Source organism: Eleutherodactylus coqui, chromosome 6 (assembly GCF_035609145.1).
Source record: "Eleutherodactylus coqui strain aEleCoq1 chromosome 6, aEleCoq1.hap1, whole genome shotgun sequence".
In the NCBI taxonomy this organism is placed as follows: domain Eukaryota; kingdom Metazoa; phylum Chordata; class Amphibia; order Anura; family Eleutherodactylidae; genus Eleutherodactylus; species Eleutherodactylus coqui.
The window spans coordinates 241,305,371-241,323,318 of NC_089842.1; the positions used below are offsets into that span (position 1 = coordinate 241,305,371).

Sequence of the window (17,948 nt, forward strand, 5' to 3'; positions counted from 1 at the left end):
ATGTGGCTGAGGCCAACCATGCATGTCCATAGCAGACCTGAGTGTGGCCTGCTGTATTCTGCAGCCCCGCGTTCCTCCCTGCGTTTGGGTCGAGGACAGAAGCATTTCGTTTCGCAGCGCGCCGGCGGTCTTCCTCTCCGGTCTCCATCTAATGAATTCCACTCAGCTTATTGTGAGCGATTACATGCTTGGCCTCTGGCGTTCCCGCAGACGCGCTCAGAATAACCGCCGGCTTCTTGCTCTCCGTATTAATTTGTTTTGTTCTGTTTTTAGCCCAGAAAATTATGAGGAAATGAAATCTCGCAGCGACAAACGGATAATTGGGGTTGTTATCACCTCGTTTGGTCTTTGTAGGTTACTTCTCCATGTAGGCGCATCAGCGTTACCCTGAAGGAGGCGCTCGTTACTGCGTACCGGATCGCACGCACTCCGAGGATGAAAGTCTGGGAGAAACTTCTAATCGCGGAAACCTTCATTGCCAAGTGTGCGGAGATAGATAATGTACACTGGCCGGCCCCTTTATTAGAGACCCCCATCTAGTAGCGCCATGGACCTAGTTTGGTCATCAGAACCCCAGGAGTTCATCATGGTATAGATTCCACTAGGAGATGAAATCATCCTGCAGGAATATCGGCCCCTGCGGACAGGAAGCTTCTTGTAGTCCCTGCAGATTAGATGGCGCTGCTGACATGTTCTGACCAGCTGACAGGAAGGGGTCAGCGATTCATGCTGCTTGTGCCAAATTCTGACTACCATCAGCACGGGGCAGCAGAGATCTGCATTCATCTGACCAGGAGAGGTTTTCCCGCTGCTCAGTGATACAAGTTTTGCGCTTTTTCCCCGCTGGAGTCTCATCCTTCTGTTTCTCTGTGCAGCCTGTTGGTCAGTCTGATTCCTGACATCCTCCTCTGACCCCTTTTAGTGATGAGTTGTTCCCGTCCGCAGGATCCCCTTCCGCTGGATGTTTTCCTCGATCGCGCCATTCTCTGTATATTCTCCACACCGTTACATGAGAAACCCCCCCTGTGGTTGGCAGTGACCCCCCGGCTAGTCTAGCACCGATGACCGGCCTCGTTGGAAGTCGCTCCGATCGCTGGATTTTCCCATGTAATGTGGATTCACACTGAAACTGGTCCACGGAAAACCTGTTATGTGACTTTATGCCGCACTCCGGGGTCACGGGGAGAATTACTATACAGGGAAGCGCCGATCATAAGAGGGTCAGGGGCTCTAATAAAGGGGCCACTCAGTGTATATAGCTGGGGGGTTCCTGCATGCTTCCCCAACATCACAACCTCCTCAGCAAATGACGGATCCATGGAGGCTCCTGAGCTCCCTTTTCTCTATGGATGGGTGTAAGGGTATGGTGCAGGTTCATTGTAACCCGAGCGGACAAATAGCATAGTCGGAGGAAAGCCAGGGGTCAGTAACAGGTAATATCAGTTTGTAGTATGGAGGAGCAGGCAGGAGGTGAAGCTTGACTATTGACTGGATGCACAGGAGTTCCCAGGTTCGAGTCCTGACAATGGGACCGGAGAAGAGATCAGAGAAGTTAATGTATACACAGTAGGTGAGGGGTGGAGATGATACAACTAGAGTTTATTACAGGGGTTGACCATGTGGCAGTCTCACAGATGATCCCTAGGGGGCACTATATATAAAGTGGAGATGAGTGTACATCTGACAGCCCCTTCAAGTGGAAATCAGAAAATGAGGTCTTGTATAAATCAAGGTCTTATGTGGGGGACAATTCATGGATACGACCCTCCAGCTTCTCACATCCCAATAATGCGCCCCCCTCTGGTAACGGGGTGAAATCTCTTCTCTGCGTCGTAGAGGCGTCTAGTGGCCAACAAGCTCTACAAGTGGAAGAAGAGGTCACGGCACACAAGGAGCCTCCGAGAGCCTCTTATAGGCCAAGGGGGAACCAGTTTTAGGGCCTCCGGTGCCAAGACCGTCCATCTAATCACCACAACCCCCATCATTTACAGATCTGCCTGAGATGGAACCGCATGCCGAGTACTGCAGCAGAACAACAACTTCTTTACAAAGCGTATATATACACCCTTGAAAGCCCATTTTAGAGTTTGTGTTGCCCGCGGTTCAGGTGGCGAGGAGATACAACCTTACTGTAGGCCTCACAGATGGTAACCGCGGACCCGCTGGCGCCCCCCCTGCGTCACGCCGGCACAAATTGCCCATTATACTAGCGATGTATCCTCAGTTTGTCTATACCCGCATGCAGATGGATGGGTGAAGACATTGTGGGCAAATGTTAGAGTCCAACCAGGACGCCATCTGTGTCCCGCTGGTATTTCCATCCGTGCCTCCCTGGTTTCCTTTTTACAGTCTTAAGAAATAAGGGTAATTATCCTTTTTTACGGAGTTCTCCTTATTTTTGTCTGAAGTGACAATAAATTGTAACCGGTCGTTTGCGTATTATCGTTCTAAGTAAGGCTCGGCTCACAGGAGAGGGTCAGTACGGCTTATTCCGTGTAACACTCTATACCGATCTGCCCCAGGCGGCCATGTTGGCGCTCACACGACTTGCACAAAGTACATGAAAAATCACGCATGTCCTATATTTGCGCGTATTACGCCAGCATGCACGCCGGTATAGTACATGGCGATGAGCGGCGTAATGTGTAGTAATTCTGGTGTGTATTTACTGTGCCGGATAAATAATGTGTTACTTTGATAGATTGGACTTTTACGGATGCAGCGATACCAAATTTTTAATTTTTTTTGGGGGGGGGGGGTTATTTTGATTTTTTTTATTGTAAATATGGAGAAAGGTTATTTGAAATTTTTATTGCCTTTTACTTTTTGTAATATTAAAATTTTACTTAAATCATTTTTAGCATGCAGTCGTTTGGTCACTCTTACAGTATAATGCAGTACCGTAGTATTGCATTAAACTGTAAGGCTGCATTCCCACGACCGTATATTGACTCGGTTTTCACACCTGCTCCTGGAAGAGCCAGGAGCAGGAACTGAGCTCCCGCCCCCTCTCTGCAATAGGGAGAGGCGGAACGGGGGGCAGGGCTAATTTGCGAAACTTAGTCCCGCCCCCATCCCGCCTCCTTTCATTGCAAATAGTGCAGAGGGGCGGAGAGGAGGCAGAGAGGGGGCGGGAGCTCAGTTCCTGCTCCTGGCTCTTCCATCCTCCCCCCCCCCCCCCCTTGCACATGAGGACGACGTATATCGGCCATGGTAGTCCTGGGGGTCTTCAGAAGCCCCAAGGCTCCCGTGGCAATCGAACAGCATCTCACAATCTCATTACAGGAGGGCTGCTTGGGAACCACCGAATACCCATCGTGGCATTTAAATATCACTGTCAGAATTGAGGGTTAACAGCGTGAATGCGGTTCTTGGCTGTTGCAAGCGGGTGTCATCTGTCAGGACAGCCGGCACCCGCCGCGTGGAGTGAGTTTGGCTCCCTACCCTACTCCATACGAATCCTGCACGCCTGGGATGTAAATGACTAACCCGAAAAAATCATGTTACAGCTAGCTTTCGAGGCTCCTTGGCCTCTTCGTCAGGTCTGACAAAGCTTGATGCTGTGAATTTCGGAAGATGTTCACAGCATGTCTTTATGCTAGGATCCACGGAAGTGCCGGAGCTTTGTTCCTATGGCTGTCTACGTGTTCTTCCACCTGTCCGTGCGCCCGGCAGGAAGTGTTTCCATGCGATGAGCTGGCGTTTGGCGTTGCACTCACTAGAACATAATTTCGGTCTGTTAGCCATTAACAGATATCCTATCTACAAGATTACTTGGTTTCTGTTACCCAGTACAATCCCATTCTGCTCTCCTGACTCACACGGTACCCAACTCTACTCTCTTGCGTATCACCATGCTTCCTCTTAGGGACAACATTTAGGTGTTACACAACCTTCTTTACTGATATGTGGGTTTTTTTTTGCAGGAGCTAAGAGGTCTTCTTTCCCGGGATTTTCCGCTCCGGAGAACTATGTGGATACACGAGAAGCTCAGCTTGTGAACTTGGGTCATTTCTGGAATGCTCTTCGCTTCGGCAACAGTGTCGTAAGAGGAGCTGTCCACTCTGCAAAGTGCTGAACCCCGTTACCGTACGGAGGTTAGAAGGAGAACATTAATAGTTTCCACCTATTATTACTAGGCTCGAAAGGCTTTTAGCAGTCGCCATGGATGACGGGTTCAGAGATCGGACTGCTTTTATACGAGGGGCCAAAGACATTGCTAAGGAGGTTAAAAAACATGCAACCAAGAAGGTTGGAAAAGGTGTAGATAGGATGCAAGACGAGTACACCAAACGTTCTTATACTCGGTTCGAAGAGGACGATGACGATGATTATCAACCGCAGGATGGCTACTACCGTGGTGACCCTCTAAACGACGATGAAGGAGGCTCTAGTGATGCCACCGAAGGCCACGATGAGGACGATGAGATCTACGAAGGGGAATACCAAGGCATCCCCAGAGCTGACTCTATGAAGGGAGACCACCTCACCGATAACCAGCAACTCGTAACAGAGTTTAAAGACTTTGAAGATCTAGAAGGTCAGAGAAAGAAGGACAAGGAGGAACTGGCCCAGCAGTATGAGATGATCCTCCAAGAATGTGGACATGGAAAGTTTCAGTGGACTCTCTATTTTGTTTTGGGACTCGCTCTCATGGCTGACGGGGTAGAAATTTTTGTAGTCGGATTCGTCTTGCCAAGTGCAGAGAAGGACATGTGCTTGTCTGACTCTAACAAGGGCATGCTGGGTAAGTCTATTTTATACCATGTTCACCAAAGACAATGTTGTGGAATAATCACTTTAATGAAGTAATGAGGTGCAGTTAAAGTTACCCTCTGGTTTTTGGGGCAAAATTCTTTCACAGGGCTGGAAGGGGAGGAGATATATTGCCTATAGTTGTTCTTCTCTGCCATCCCTCCGTTTCAGGTCCTGTTCTAGGCCATCCAAGATGGCCAATGGAATTTTTAGACTACCTAATCGCCACTGCGAGTTGGTAGTATTAGACTTCTAATGCAATATGCCTGCGTTCTGATTGGACAGTGCTGCTTATGTGATCAGTACTGGCCAATCAGAGAGCAATGCACAGTGGGCGTTAGGTAGAGTGAAAATTGCTGTAGACATCTTGGATGGCTGAAAGCCGGACCCAATCAGAGGAGCTGCAGAGAAGGACAACTGCAGGTAATAGACCCCCTTGACCCTCCTGTCCTGGGTCAATTTTGTCCCAAAACTCAAGGGTCGCTTGAGCATTAGGCTTTTCCTTTTTAACGTTTACCTAATAGTAAAATACTGAACAAGAACTACAACTTTTTTATTTTCCATCGACACGGTCGTATGAGGGCTCGTTATTTTGCGGGACAGCTTGTATTTTTTTAATCATACCATTTAACACATTCGTGACGCAATTGTGGACCTAAGGACGGGTCGGTTTTTTTTTTGGGGGGGGGGGGGGGGGGTTAACTCCATTTTTCAAAAGCCATGCCTTTTTTTTAAGCGGTCATTGCCGTGGCCGTACGAGGGCTTGTGTTTTGTGTGGCGGCCGTATGTTTCATTGGTCACATTTTCTAGGTACATATAATGTCTTGTGTAACTTGTATTTGTTTTGGAGGGCAGGTAAAATAAACATCAATGCTGCCATTGTTTTCTCTAAAGCATAAATTACATGATAACTTTTTTCTGCCGGCTGGTACGATTACGGTGATACCAACATTTTTTAGGTTTTTTTAGGTTTTTCCACTTTTGAACAATAAAAACCCTTTTTCTTGGAAAATATAAATATTTTGCACCACTGCATTCAAAGTCCCATAAAATATATATTTTTCCATGGACAGAGCTCTATGACAGTGGCCTCAGTAGTAATAGTGTCCCCCACAGTGGCATTAGTAGTAATAGTGTCCCCTATATTGGCTGTAATAGTGACCCCCACAGTGGCCTCAGTAGTAATAGTGTCCCCCGCAGTGGCCTCAGTAGTAATAGTGTCCCCCATATCGGCCTCAGTAGTAATAGTGTCCCCCACAGTGGCATTAGTAGTAATAGTGTCCCCTATATTGGCTGTAATAGTAACCCCCACAGTGGCCTCAGTAGTAACAGTGACCTCCGCAGTGGCCTCAGTAGTAATAGTGTCTCCCACAGTGGCCTCAGTAGTAATAGTGTCCCCCACAGTGGCGTCAGTAGTAATAGTGACCCCCACAGTGGCCTCAGTAGTAATAGTGACCCCTACAGTGGCCTCAGTAGTAATAGTGACCCCCTACAGTGGCCTCAGTAGTAATAGTGTCCCCTATATCGGCCTCAGTAGTAATAGTGTCCCCTATATTGGCCCCAATAGTAATAGTAGCCCCCACATTGGCCTCAGTAGTAACAGTGCCCCCCGCAGTGGCCTCAGTAGTAATAGTGCCCCCCACAGTGGCCTCAGTAGTAATAATGACCTCCGTAGTGGCCACAGTAGTAATAGTGTCTCCCCACAGTGGCCTCAGTAGTAATAGTGACCCCTATAGTGGTCTTAGTAGTAATAGTGTCCCCCACAGTGGCATTAGTAGTAATAGTGTCCCCTATATTGGCCTCACTAGTAATAGTAACCCCAACAGTGGCCTCAGTAGTAATAGTGACCCCCACAGTGGCCTCAGTAGTAATAGTGTCATATATATATAGACAGAGCTCTATGAGGGCTCGGGTTTTTTGTGTAACGAGCTGTAGTTTTTAGTGGTACCTTTTGGGGAACTCGTGGATTTTTGACCATTTTCATTGCAGTTTTTTGAGAGGCAAAATAAACAGAAAAAGCATTTTGTCTTTTTTTTTTAGAGTGTGAGCCATGCAGGATAAAAAGTGTTGTATTTATTATACTGATTGTTACGGATGAAACAATATCAAGCATGTAGGGTTTTAATTGTTTTTTTTTAACAAAAAAGAGGAAAGTTTGCGGAATTTTTTTTATTTCTTTACATTTTTTATGCCTCTGTAAGGGACTTGAACATGCAATGCTATGATCCCCCTGATAATACACTGCAGTACTTCTGTACTACAATGTAGTGACACTTATCACAACGATCATAGGCTATGGCACACCTGGACGCTATTAACTGGCAACGCATCGACCCTCCACAATTACATGGCTGAGGGCCCATAATGTCACAGAGGTAGAGGCCTGCCTCTGCGAAGTTTTCACATGCCACGATCAACATGGATTGCGACATGTAAGGGCTTCACAGCCTGTGCCACTCACCTTCTGAGAAAGTGTATGCCCATTCACAGCAGGCTATCTAGGTGGCTCAACATCCCTCCAGCCATCTTCCATCCAATTGTGGAATCGATGCCACGTCATTTAGCTGCACTTCGCTGAGCTAGAGGGCTCTTCCATGATATTAGTTCCTGTCCCATGACTTTCGTCATATCAATGTAATCTGTGGGGAAACCTGGCAGTAATTGTTCACTTTACCTGCAGCACTCCCGCAGGGGAAATTAGGTATTACACAAAGGAATGGGTTGCCTGTGTGGAGCAGGACATAACAAGTCCTCCAGAAGGAGAGACGCTCTTTGTAACCACCATGAGGGTCCTCAACAGAGAATCTCCCCGTGTTGACTCAGAATTCCCCACCAGACTATATAAAAATGGGTATTCGGCACAATTTATATTACACGGATTCCCACTGCATTGTTAATCTATATAAACACTCCAGCAAGATTCTGCAGGGACAGAAGGAGAAAACATACATCGTCATTGCCTTTAACGAGCTTGAATTCCCCGCACACCTCTTCCGCCCGAGTCTCCTTCAAATGACCTTCAAATCCTCCTTGGGAGATCTCCAAATCTCCGTCCTAAGGAGGGGGTCTATTGATGCGCCGGAGCAGTCAGAAATCTCCATTATGAACGGCTTTCTTCATCGATCCTTTCCCTTGTAGAATCCAGCAGGGGAGGACGCCATGTCATTCAGTGACCCCCCCCCTCCGCCGCCGCGGCCCGGACTGCGGATACAACAGATCCATCAGTGCGGATACATCAGGGAGATGTAGTGCCGGCACACGTAGAGTCCTCTGTGCCTCCTCGCAGCGCTGTAGTAAAGCTCTTCATTGACATATTGATTACAGTTGTGCCGCCTGCGCTGAGGGTCGAAAATAGAGTTGTGCTCGCAGAACGCTCGGCTTAAAGGTACAGGCACACCGGCCATTTCATCCTGCGAGTTTTGGGCCTGTTAACATTTACGATTTTTCTCTCGCAGCGTCGTACTTACGTGCGAGAAAGAACAACTGCCGCAGGTTTTGTTTTTGGGCGATATCGCCCATTATATTCTATGGACCGAAAGAGAAAAAAATAAACATATTTAAACATCGCAGCACTCTCAGATGCCACATACACGCGGTTTTTCTCTTTTTTTAATGTTTAAATAACATGCAATTTTCACGCACAGAAAGAACATGCATGGAAAAAAAAAAAAAAAAAAAAATCAAAAAAAAAAAAAAAAAAAATCACAATTTGCGTTTTTCGTGCAACATACATCATAATCGCAGGGAAGTGACATTTTAACATTTTAAGAGTGCGATCACCCTCAGTAATAATGTCCCCCACAGGGGCCTCAGTAGTAATAGTTTTGTGTAACTGCGGCTGATTTCATACCATGTGGCGCTTCCCCCCCTCACCTCCTCAAAAGGCTTCCCGCTGTTAGTGCTCCCCGGCTAACGGTTTCCAGCAGCCTGTAGTGGCCTCACCTAGCCAGCATCACCTGACTAGGCCACTGGGAACTGGAAGCCAACAGAGAAGGTGAGGGGAGCGCCGCATAGTATGAGATCAGCTGCGGGTGCATGGCTGATTTCCAGTCAAAATCCACACCAGTAGTAATAGTGTCCCCCACAGTGGCCCCACTAGTAATAGTTACACCCTATATCGGCCCCAGTATTAATAGTGTCCCCGACAGGTGCCCCAGTAGTAATATTGACCCCCGCAGTGGCCTCAGTAGTGATACTGTCCCCCGCAGTGGCCTCAGTAGTGATAGTGTCCCCCGCAGTGGCCTCAGTAGTAATAGTGACCTCCGCAGTGGCCTCAGTAGCGATACTGTCCCCCGCAGGGGCCTCAGTAGCCATACTGTCCCCCGCAGGGGCCTCAGTAGCCATACTGTCCCCCGCAGGGGCCTCAGTAGCCATACTGTCCCCCGCAGGGGCCTCAGTAGCCATACTGTCCCCCGCAGGGGCCTCAGTAGCCATACTGTCCCCCGCAGGGGCCTCAGTAGCCATACTGTCCCCCGCAGGGGCCTCAGTAGCCATACTGTCCCCCGCAGGGGCCTCAGTAGAAATACTGTCCCCCGCAGTGACCTCAGTAGTAATACTGTCCCCCCGCAGTGACCTCAGTAGTGATACTGTCCCCCCGCAGTGGCCTCAGTAGTGATACTGTCCCCCGCAGTGGCCTCAGTAGTGATACTGTCCCCCGCAGTGGCCTCAGTAGTGATACTGTCCCCCGCAGTGGCCTCAGTAGTGATACTGTCCCCCGCAGTGGCCTCAGTAGTGATACTGTCCCCCGCAGTGGCCTCAGTAGTGATACTGTCCCCCGCAGTGGCCTCAGTAGTGATACTGTCCCCCGCAATGGCCGCGCTACAGACCCTTGTCGTCCAAATGACATAACTAATATTATACCCAGTAGTAATAGTGTCCCCCCAGTGGCTTCTGTAGCAATATTGTCCACCACAGTTGCCTGAGTAGTAATAGTGTCCCTTATATTATCCCCAGTAGTAATAGTAACCCCCACAGTGGCCTCAGTAGTAATAGTGACCCCTATATTATCCCCAGTAGTAATAGTGACCCCCACAGTGGCCCCAGTAGTAATAATGTCCCCCCACAGTGGCCTCAATAGTAACACTGACCCCTATATTATCTCTAGTAGTAATAGTGACCCCCACAGTGGCCTCAGTAGTAATAGTGTCTGCTATATTATCCCCAGTAGTAATAGTGTCCCCCACGGTGGCCCCAGTAGTAATAGTGTCCCCCACGGTGGCCCCAGTAGTATTACTGCCCCTCACGGTGGCCCCAGTAGTATTACTGCCCCTCACAGTGGCCCCAGTAGTAATAGTGACCCCCCACAGTGGCCTCAATAGTAACAGTGACCCCTATATTATCCCTAGTAGTAATAGTGACCCCCACAGTGGCCTCAATAGTAATAGTGACCCCCGACAGTGGCCTCAATAGTAATAGTGTCCCCTATATTTGCCTCAATAGTAATAGTTTCCCCCCACAGTGGCCTCAATAGTAATAGTGACCCCCCACAGTGGCCTCAATAGTAACAGTGACCCCTATATTATCCCTAGTAGTAATAGTGACCCCCACAGTGGCCTCAATAGTAATAGTGTCCCCTATATTCGCCCCAATAGTAATAGTGACCCCCACAGTGGCCTCAGTAGTAATAGTGTCCCCTATATTAACCCCAGTAGTAATATTGTCCCCCACAGTGGCCCCAGTAGTAATAGTGTCCCCGACGATGGCCCCAGTAGTATTAGTGCCCCCCCACAGTGGCTTCAGTAGTATTAGTGACCCCTCACACTGGCCCCAGTAGTATTAGTGCCCCCCCACAGTGGCCCCAGTAGTATTAGTGCCCCCCCCACAATGGCCTTAATAGTAATAGTGACCCCCATATTATCCCCAGTAGTAATAGTGACCCCCACAGTGGTCCTTAGTAGTAAGTATCCCCTATATTATTCCCAGTAGTAATAGTGTCCCCCACAGTGGCCCCAGTAGTAATAGTGACCCCCTACAGTGGCCTCAGTAGTAAGTGTCCACCGCAGTTGCCTCAGTAGTAAGAGTGTCCCCTATATTATCCCTAGTAGTAATAGTGACCCCTCTATTAGCCCTCAATAGCAATAGTGTTCCCCACAGTAGCCTCAGTAGTAATAGTAACCCCCTATATGGGCTCCAAGTAGTAATAGTGTCCCCCACTTGGGCCCCAGTAGTACTAGTGACCCCTATATTGGCTTCAGTAGTAATAGTGTCCCCAATATTATACCTAGTAGTAATAGTGTCCCTTACAGTGACTTTAGTAGCAATAGTGTCCCCCACAGTTGCTCCAGTAGTAATAGTGACCCTTATATAATCCCCAGTAGTAATAGTATCCCCCACAGTGGCCTCAATAGTAATAGTAACTCCTATATTGGCGTCAGTAGCAATAATGTCTCCCACAGTGGCCTCAGTACTAATAGTAACCCCCTACATGGGCCCCAGTAGTAATAGTGTCCCCCACACGGGCCCAAGTAGCAATAGTGACCCCTATATTGGCCTCAGTTGTAATAGTGACCCCCACAGCGACCTCAGTAGTAATAGTGTCCCCAATATTATGCCCAGTAGTAATAGTGACGCCTACAGTGGCCTCAGTAGTAATAGTGTCCCCAATATTATGCCCAGTAGTAATAGTGACGCCCCCAGTGGCCTCAGTAGTAATAGTGACCCCCACAATAGCTCCAGTAGTAAGTGACCCCTATATTGGCCTCATTAGTAATAGTAACCCCCACAGTGCCCTCAGTAGTAAGTGTCCCCTATATTATCCCAAGTAGTAATAGTGACCCCCACAGTAGCCCCAGTAGTAATAATGACCCCCTGAAACTGATATACTTACCTCCTCCTGGTCTTCAGAGCGCCGCTGCTCCTCTGCTCAGTGGGCTGAAGTGTGCCTTCCCCTCCTGGTTATCAGCTTTCACTAACAGCTGATAACCCATCCTGATCAATCGCAGAGCAGGAGGCTTAAATCCCTGCCGTAATTTTACTATCGGTGGAGCTTTAAGCCCGGGACCAGGCGCCGTATATTTACAACGCTTGGTCCTTAATGGGTTAAAATGGTCACTGAGGACTTCAAAAAAATCCATCTCCAAGTTACTAACCAGTGCGAATTCATGACGCTACAAAGAGAAGGTGAAGCCACTGAGCGTGCCCGACCAGTAATACAGCGGGGGATGCAGGACATAACCGGTGGATACCAATGGAGAACCACAGGTGAAGCCGTATCTCTGCAGCGTTATAACACAAGTTATAATTACATGTCATTGCCTTATGAAGAATAAACCTGGCACTTTGAATCGCCGGAATCCCCCTTTAAGCCGTGGCTGATGACATGTATGGGTCCGGCTCCATATAATAATACCCAACGTGCACTATACATGTATGGCACCTGTCACGAAGGGGTTAATGAGCTGTGCTCAGGACAGCTCCTCAATATCAGATCAGTGGGGGTCCGGATAGTACCTGGTCCTGGGGTTTAACCCCTTAGACACCACAATACACCTTTTTACTGACCTCACTAATGGGCACATACAGCTTTTTAAGGTGGACGGCCAGGAGAGAAGAAACCTCAGATCCTGGCAGTTTAACCCGTTATATGCCACACTCAATAGCAACTGCAGCATGCAAGCAGATGAGTGGGGGAGGGGCTCTGCCACACATTGGTACTCGCAGTACGGTGGCAAGGTATCAATGGGTCCACATTGCCAGAAGCCTACCGAAGGCCGAGTAACTTACCCTATTAGATCCCGCCTCTCACACAGGCCAATACACTGCCTGACCCTGTGCCCGGCTGGCACCCGTGCCCACCTGTCTTTATTAAGTACCTGCACTTCAGGTGCTCCGCAGGGCTCGCCATCAGACATATGCGCAGTGCAGATTTATTTATTTATTTTAACTGCTGTTTTTCCCGCAGATTATCCCGTGTTTTTCTTTAAAAATGTGGTTTTTTTGCGCAAAAGTAGTAAAAAAAAAATAAATCGCAGTAATCGTACCGATCATATAAGAAAGTTACCTGTTGAGATTTATTAAATAGTGAACACTGCAAAACCCCCAAACAAAGGTGCAATTTCTGGGGAGGGGGTGCATAGCTGACCCCAAAAAGTCATAAAAGTTCTCCAGCACATTGTATGGCTGGGACCTTAATACAGCCCATCATTAAGGGGTTAAAGCTGAGCTCTGATTGGCTGCTGTGGGTAAATGAGGTCCATGGAGCCCCTCGTGTGCAGTCATGATGGCAGCCGACCCCGCCGCAGCCTCCTGCCAGCCGCTTCAGAGCCTCTTTCCGGCCGCACATTGAAAAGGCAGCGCAGCCGGCAGCGTGTCCAACAGCTTGGAAAGGTCCTGCGGCTGCGGGCGAGAAGCAATCCATCCGCACAGCCACACAAATCGGAGTGACGAGCGAATGGGAGCAACCGCTGCAGATCAATGGACGGGAGCGAAAGTAGGTCAGCGGCGGGAGCGGCCTCAGCACAGGGCTGCCTGCTCACCGGAGCGTCACCGCCGCCGCCGCCGCCATCCACCCCGCAAGTCAGCCGCTCACCACCATCCCCTACATGACCGCCCAGAACGAGAGCAGCGGCCGCTCCATCACACTACACGGCGTGTCTGCGGACCACCAACTGTCATCCCTCCGGGGATACTGCTATACAGAGCTCCGCCCACTGTCTACATATCAACCTATCACAGGTGTACAGGTCACTGACCCCACAGGATATATACCTCCTCCTGAAATACTCTGTGCTGCTGCTATACAGAGCTCCGCCCACTATCTACATCTCCTATCACAGCCCTGATCTCAGTAGTCACAGGTGTACAGGTCACTGACCCCACAGGATATATACCTCCTCCTGAAGTACTCTGTGCTGCTATACAGAGCTCCGCCCACTGTCTATATATCAACCTATCACAGGTGTACAGGTCACTGACCCCACGGGATATATACCTCCTCCTGAAATACTCTGTACTGCTGTTATACAGAGCTCCGCCCACTATCTACATATCCTCCTATCACAGCCCTGTTCTCAGTAGTCACAGGTGTACAGGTCACTGACCCCACAGGATATATACCTCCTCCTGAAATACTCTGTGCTGCTGTTATACAGAGCTCCGCCCACTATCTACGTATCAACCTATCACAGGTGTACAGGTCACTGACCCCACAGGATATATACCTCCTCCTGAAATACTCTGTGCTGCTATACAGAGCTCCGCCCACTATCTACATATCCTCCTATCACAGCCCTGTTCTCAGTAGTCACAGGTGTACAGGTCACTAACCCCACAGGATATATACCTCCTCCTGAAATACTCTGTGCTGCTGTTATACAGAGCTCCGCCCACTGTCTACATATCCTCCTATCACAGCCCTGTGCTCAGTAGTCACAGGTGTACAGGTCACTGACCCCACAGGATATATACCTCCTCCTGAAATACTCTGTGCTGCTGTTATACAGAGCTCCGCCCACTGTCTACATATCCTCCTATCACACCCCTGTTCTCAGTAGTCACAGGTGTACAGGTCACTGACCCCACAGGATATATACCTCCTCCTGAAATACTCTGTGCTGCTATACAGAGCTCCGCCCACTATCTCCATATCCTCCTATCACAGCCCTGTTCTCAGTCACAGGTGTACAGGTCACTGACCCCACAGGATATATACCTCCTCCTGAAATACTCTGTGCTGCTGCTATACAGAGCTCCGCCCACTATCTACATATCCTCCTATCACAGCCCTGTTTTCAGTAGTCACAGGTGTACAGGTCACTGACCCCACAGGATATATACCTCCTCCTGAAATACTCTGTGCCGCTGTTATACAGAGCTCCGCCCACTATCTACATATCCTCCTATCACAGCCCTGTTCTCAGTCACAGGTGTACAGGTCACTGACCCCACAGGATATATACCTCCTCCTGAAGTACTCTGTGCTGCTATACAGAGCTCCGCCCACTGTCTATATATCAACCTATCACAGGTGTACAGGTCACTGACCCCACAGGATATATACCTCCTCCTGAAATACTCTGTGCTGTTATACAGAGCTCCGCCCACTATCTACATATCCTCCTATCACAGCCCTGTGCTCAGTAGTCACAGGTGTACAGGTCACTGACCCCACAGGATATATACCTCCTCCTGAAATACTCTGTGCTGCTATACAGAGCTCCGCCCACTATCTACATATCCTCCTATCACAGCCCTGTTCTCAGTAGTCACAGGTGTACAGGTCACTGACCCCACAGGATATATACCTCCTCCTGAAATACTCTGTGCTGCTGTTATACAGAGCTCCGCCCACTGTCTACATATCCTCCTATCACACCCCTGTTCTCAGTAGTCACAGGTGTACAGGTCACTGACCCCACAGGATATATACCTCCTCCTGAAATACTCTGTGCTGCTATACAGAGCTCCGCCCACTATCTCCATATCCTCCTATCACAGCCCTGTTCTCAGTCACAGGTGTACAGGTCACTGACCCCACAGGATATATACCTCCTCCTGAAATACTCTGTGCTGCTGCTATACAGAGCTCCGCCCACTATCTACATATCCTCCTATCACAGCCCTGTTTTCAGTAGTCACAGGTGTACAGGTCACTGACCCCACAGGATATATACCTCCTCCTGAAATACTCTGTGCCGCTGTTATACAGAGCTCCGCCCACTATCTCCATATCCTCCTATCACAGCCCTGTTCTCAGTCACAGTTGTACAGGTCACTGACCCCACAGGATATATACCTCCTCCTGAAATACTCTGTGCCGCTGTTATACAGAGCTCCGCCCACTATCTACATATCCTCCTATCACAGCCCTGTTCTCAGTAGTCACAGGTGTACAGGTCACTGACCCCACAGGATATATACCTCCTCCTGAAATACTCTGTGCTGCTGCTATACAGAGCTCCACCCACTATCTACATATCCTCCTATCACAGCCCTGTTCTCAGTCACAGGTGTACAGGTCACTGACCCCACAGCATATATACCTCCTCCTGAAATACTCTGTGCCGCTGTTATATAGAGCTCCGCCCACTATCTACATATCCTGCTATCACAGCCCTGTTCTCAGTTACAGGTGTACAGGTCACTGACCCCACATGATATATGCCTCCTCCTGAAGTACTCTGTGCCGCTGTTATATAGAGCTCCGCCCACTGTCCGCACTGGATACTGTAGCCCCACCTTTTTCTCCATCACCCACCTCACATAATAACATGGCAGGGTTGTAGATAGTGTTCCATTTTCTCAGGGCAAGAATTCAATTGACTGCCGTAGCTCTGTATACCCTTACCAAGGCCGAGTGATGCCCCACGTTCCCTGGGTATTCAGTACAAGTGGCACCTACTGAATTAACTAACGCCCCAGCTATGCCCCTTGACTCAGCTCCTGCCACGTATAACCCTGCCCTCACTAACATAACTAGACCAGTCACTGCCCGCTGCTGGATCAGCACACTTCTGTTCTGCTGCTGCAAGCTGTACAGTCATGGTCCCCTGCTGGTCACATCACTGCAGTTGATTGGTTGATTGCTGCTGGAAAGGATGGGTGGGAGGAAGTGAGAGGAAGGAAAGAGAGAAGGAGATGAAGGGAGAGAAGATGGAAAGGGAAGAAACGGGAGGCAGTAAGGAGGGGGGGGGACAGGAGGAAAGGAAGGGGTAGGGAAAGGGAGGAAGAGAAAGGAAAGGGGAGCGAGAAAGGAGGGGGGTGGACAGGAGGAAAGTAAGGAAAGGAAGGGGTAGGGAAAGGGAAGGGAGGAAGAGAAAGGAAAGGGGAGCGAGAAAGGAATCGTGTGGAGGGCAGGAAGGAAAGAGGGAAAAAAGAGGCAGATGGAAAGGGGAGGCAGTAAGGAGGGGGATGGACAGGAGGAAAGTAAGGAAAGGAAGGGGTAGGGAAGGGGAAGGGAGGAAGAGAAAGGAAAGGGGAGCGAGAAAGGAGGGGGGTGGACAGAAGGAAAGTAAGGAAAGAAAAGGGAAGGAAAGGGAAGGGAGGAAGAGAAAGGAAAGAGGAGGAAGAAAGGAGGGGGGTGGACAGGAGGAAAGTAAGGAGAGGAAGGGGTAGGGAAAGGGAAGGGAGGAAGAGAAAGGAAAGGGGAGCGAGAAAGGAGGGGGGTGGACAGGAGGAAAGTAAGGAAAGAAAAGGGAAGGAAGGGGTCGGGAAAGGGAAGGGAGCAAGAGAAAGGAAAGGGGAGCGAGAAAGGAATCTGGTGGACAGGAGGAAAGTAAGGAAAGAAAAGGGAAGGAAGAGAAAGGAAAGGGAAGGGAGAAAGGAAGGCAGTGAAGGGCAGGAAGGAAAGGGGGAAAAAAAGGTAGATGGAAAGGGAAGGAAGGAACAAAAAGGAAGGAAGAAAAGAGAAGTGAGGAAGATTGAGATAGAAGAAAAAGGGAGGGAAGAAGGTGAAGAAAGAAGGAAGAAAAGAGGAAAAGGAAGAAAAGAGGAGGGAGGAAGGCCTCATGTCCATGGCCTGGTTAGATTCCGTGAGCGGGAGCCCGAAGCAGAATCCCTCCCTGTCCACAGCCGAGGACCTCGTGTACCCGTGTGGGCAGGCGACGGCATCCGCATGGACCTCTCCAAGTAAAGTAAGGGGAGGAAAGAAGAAAGGAGAGGGGAGAAAGGAAGGATGGAATTCCGTATAAATGAGTGCAGCTAATTATCTTTGATGTTGGGGACAACAGATGTCATCCAGCAGGGTTTACACGGAGGGGGGGGGGGGGGGGGGGATCATTTTGTGCATCCCCTTATGTGTGTAACGATCAGGCGGCTTCCTTCACCAGTTTGTATAGGGATCGATGCTTCACGTTTGCCATTCTTCTCTCCTCGCAGTCCATTGGATCACCAAGAACAATGTTTGTCACAATACAAGCTGCATAGCGGCAATTACCGGCATCTAATCATGTCGGGAATGAGGTAAACAGCAGCAGAAGAGGCGAGTCCCCGTGTAAGAGGGGGCTCAGCGTGCAGACAGCGAGCAGTCACGACGCCGGCTACCTGCGCACTTATTAACACCCTCAGTAATTAGAGCGATCAGCCAGGAGCGGTGATTGTTTCTAAATCCGCTCCTTCAGACCTGATGGGTACGTGTCATCTGGATCCCGTCACTGACACGGGCAGGCTGATTACTCTGATTATTACTCTGCTTGCCATGGAGATAAAGTTAGAAAGTGCCGACAAAGTGCCATCCAGACAGCCAGCGAGGCGCTCCG

The 17,948-nt window shown here is 49.3% G+C and overlaps 1 protein-coding gene across 1 annotated transcript in view; it reads left to right on the forward strand.

Moving 5' to 3' along the window:
- SV2A (synaptic vesicle glycoprotein 2A) overlaps positions 1-17,948 on the forward strand; it is a 176,629-nt gene that overhangs the window by 86,259 nt on the left and 72,422 nt on the right. The window contains exon 2 of the mRNA XM_066605941.1: positions 3,927-4,747. Coding sequence (XP_066462038.1) covers positions 4,165-4,747 — 583 coding nt within the window. The 5' untranslated portion in view covers positions 3,927-4,164. The remainder of the gene's footprint in view (positions 1-3,926; positions 4,748-17,948) is intronic.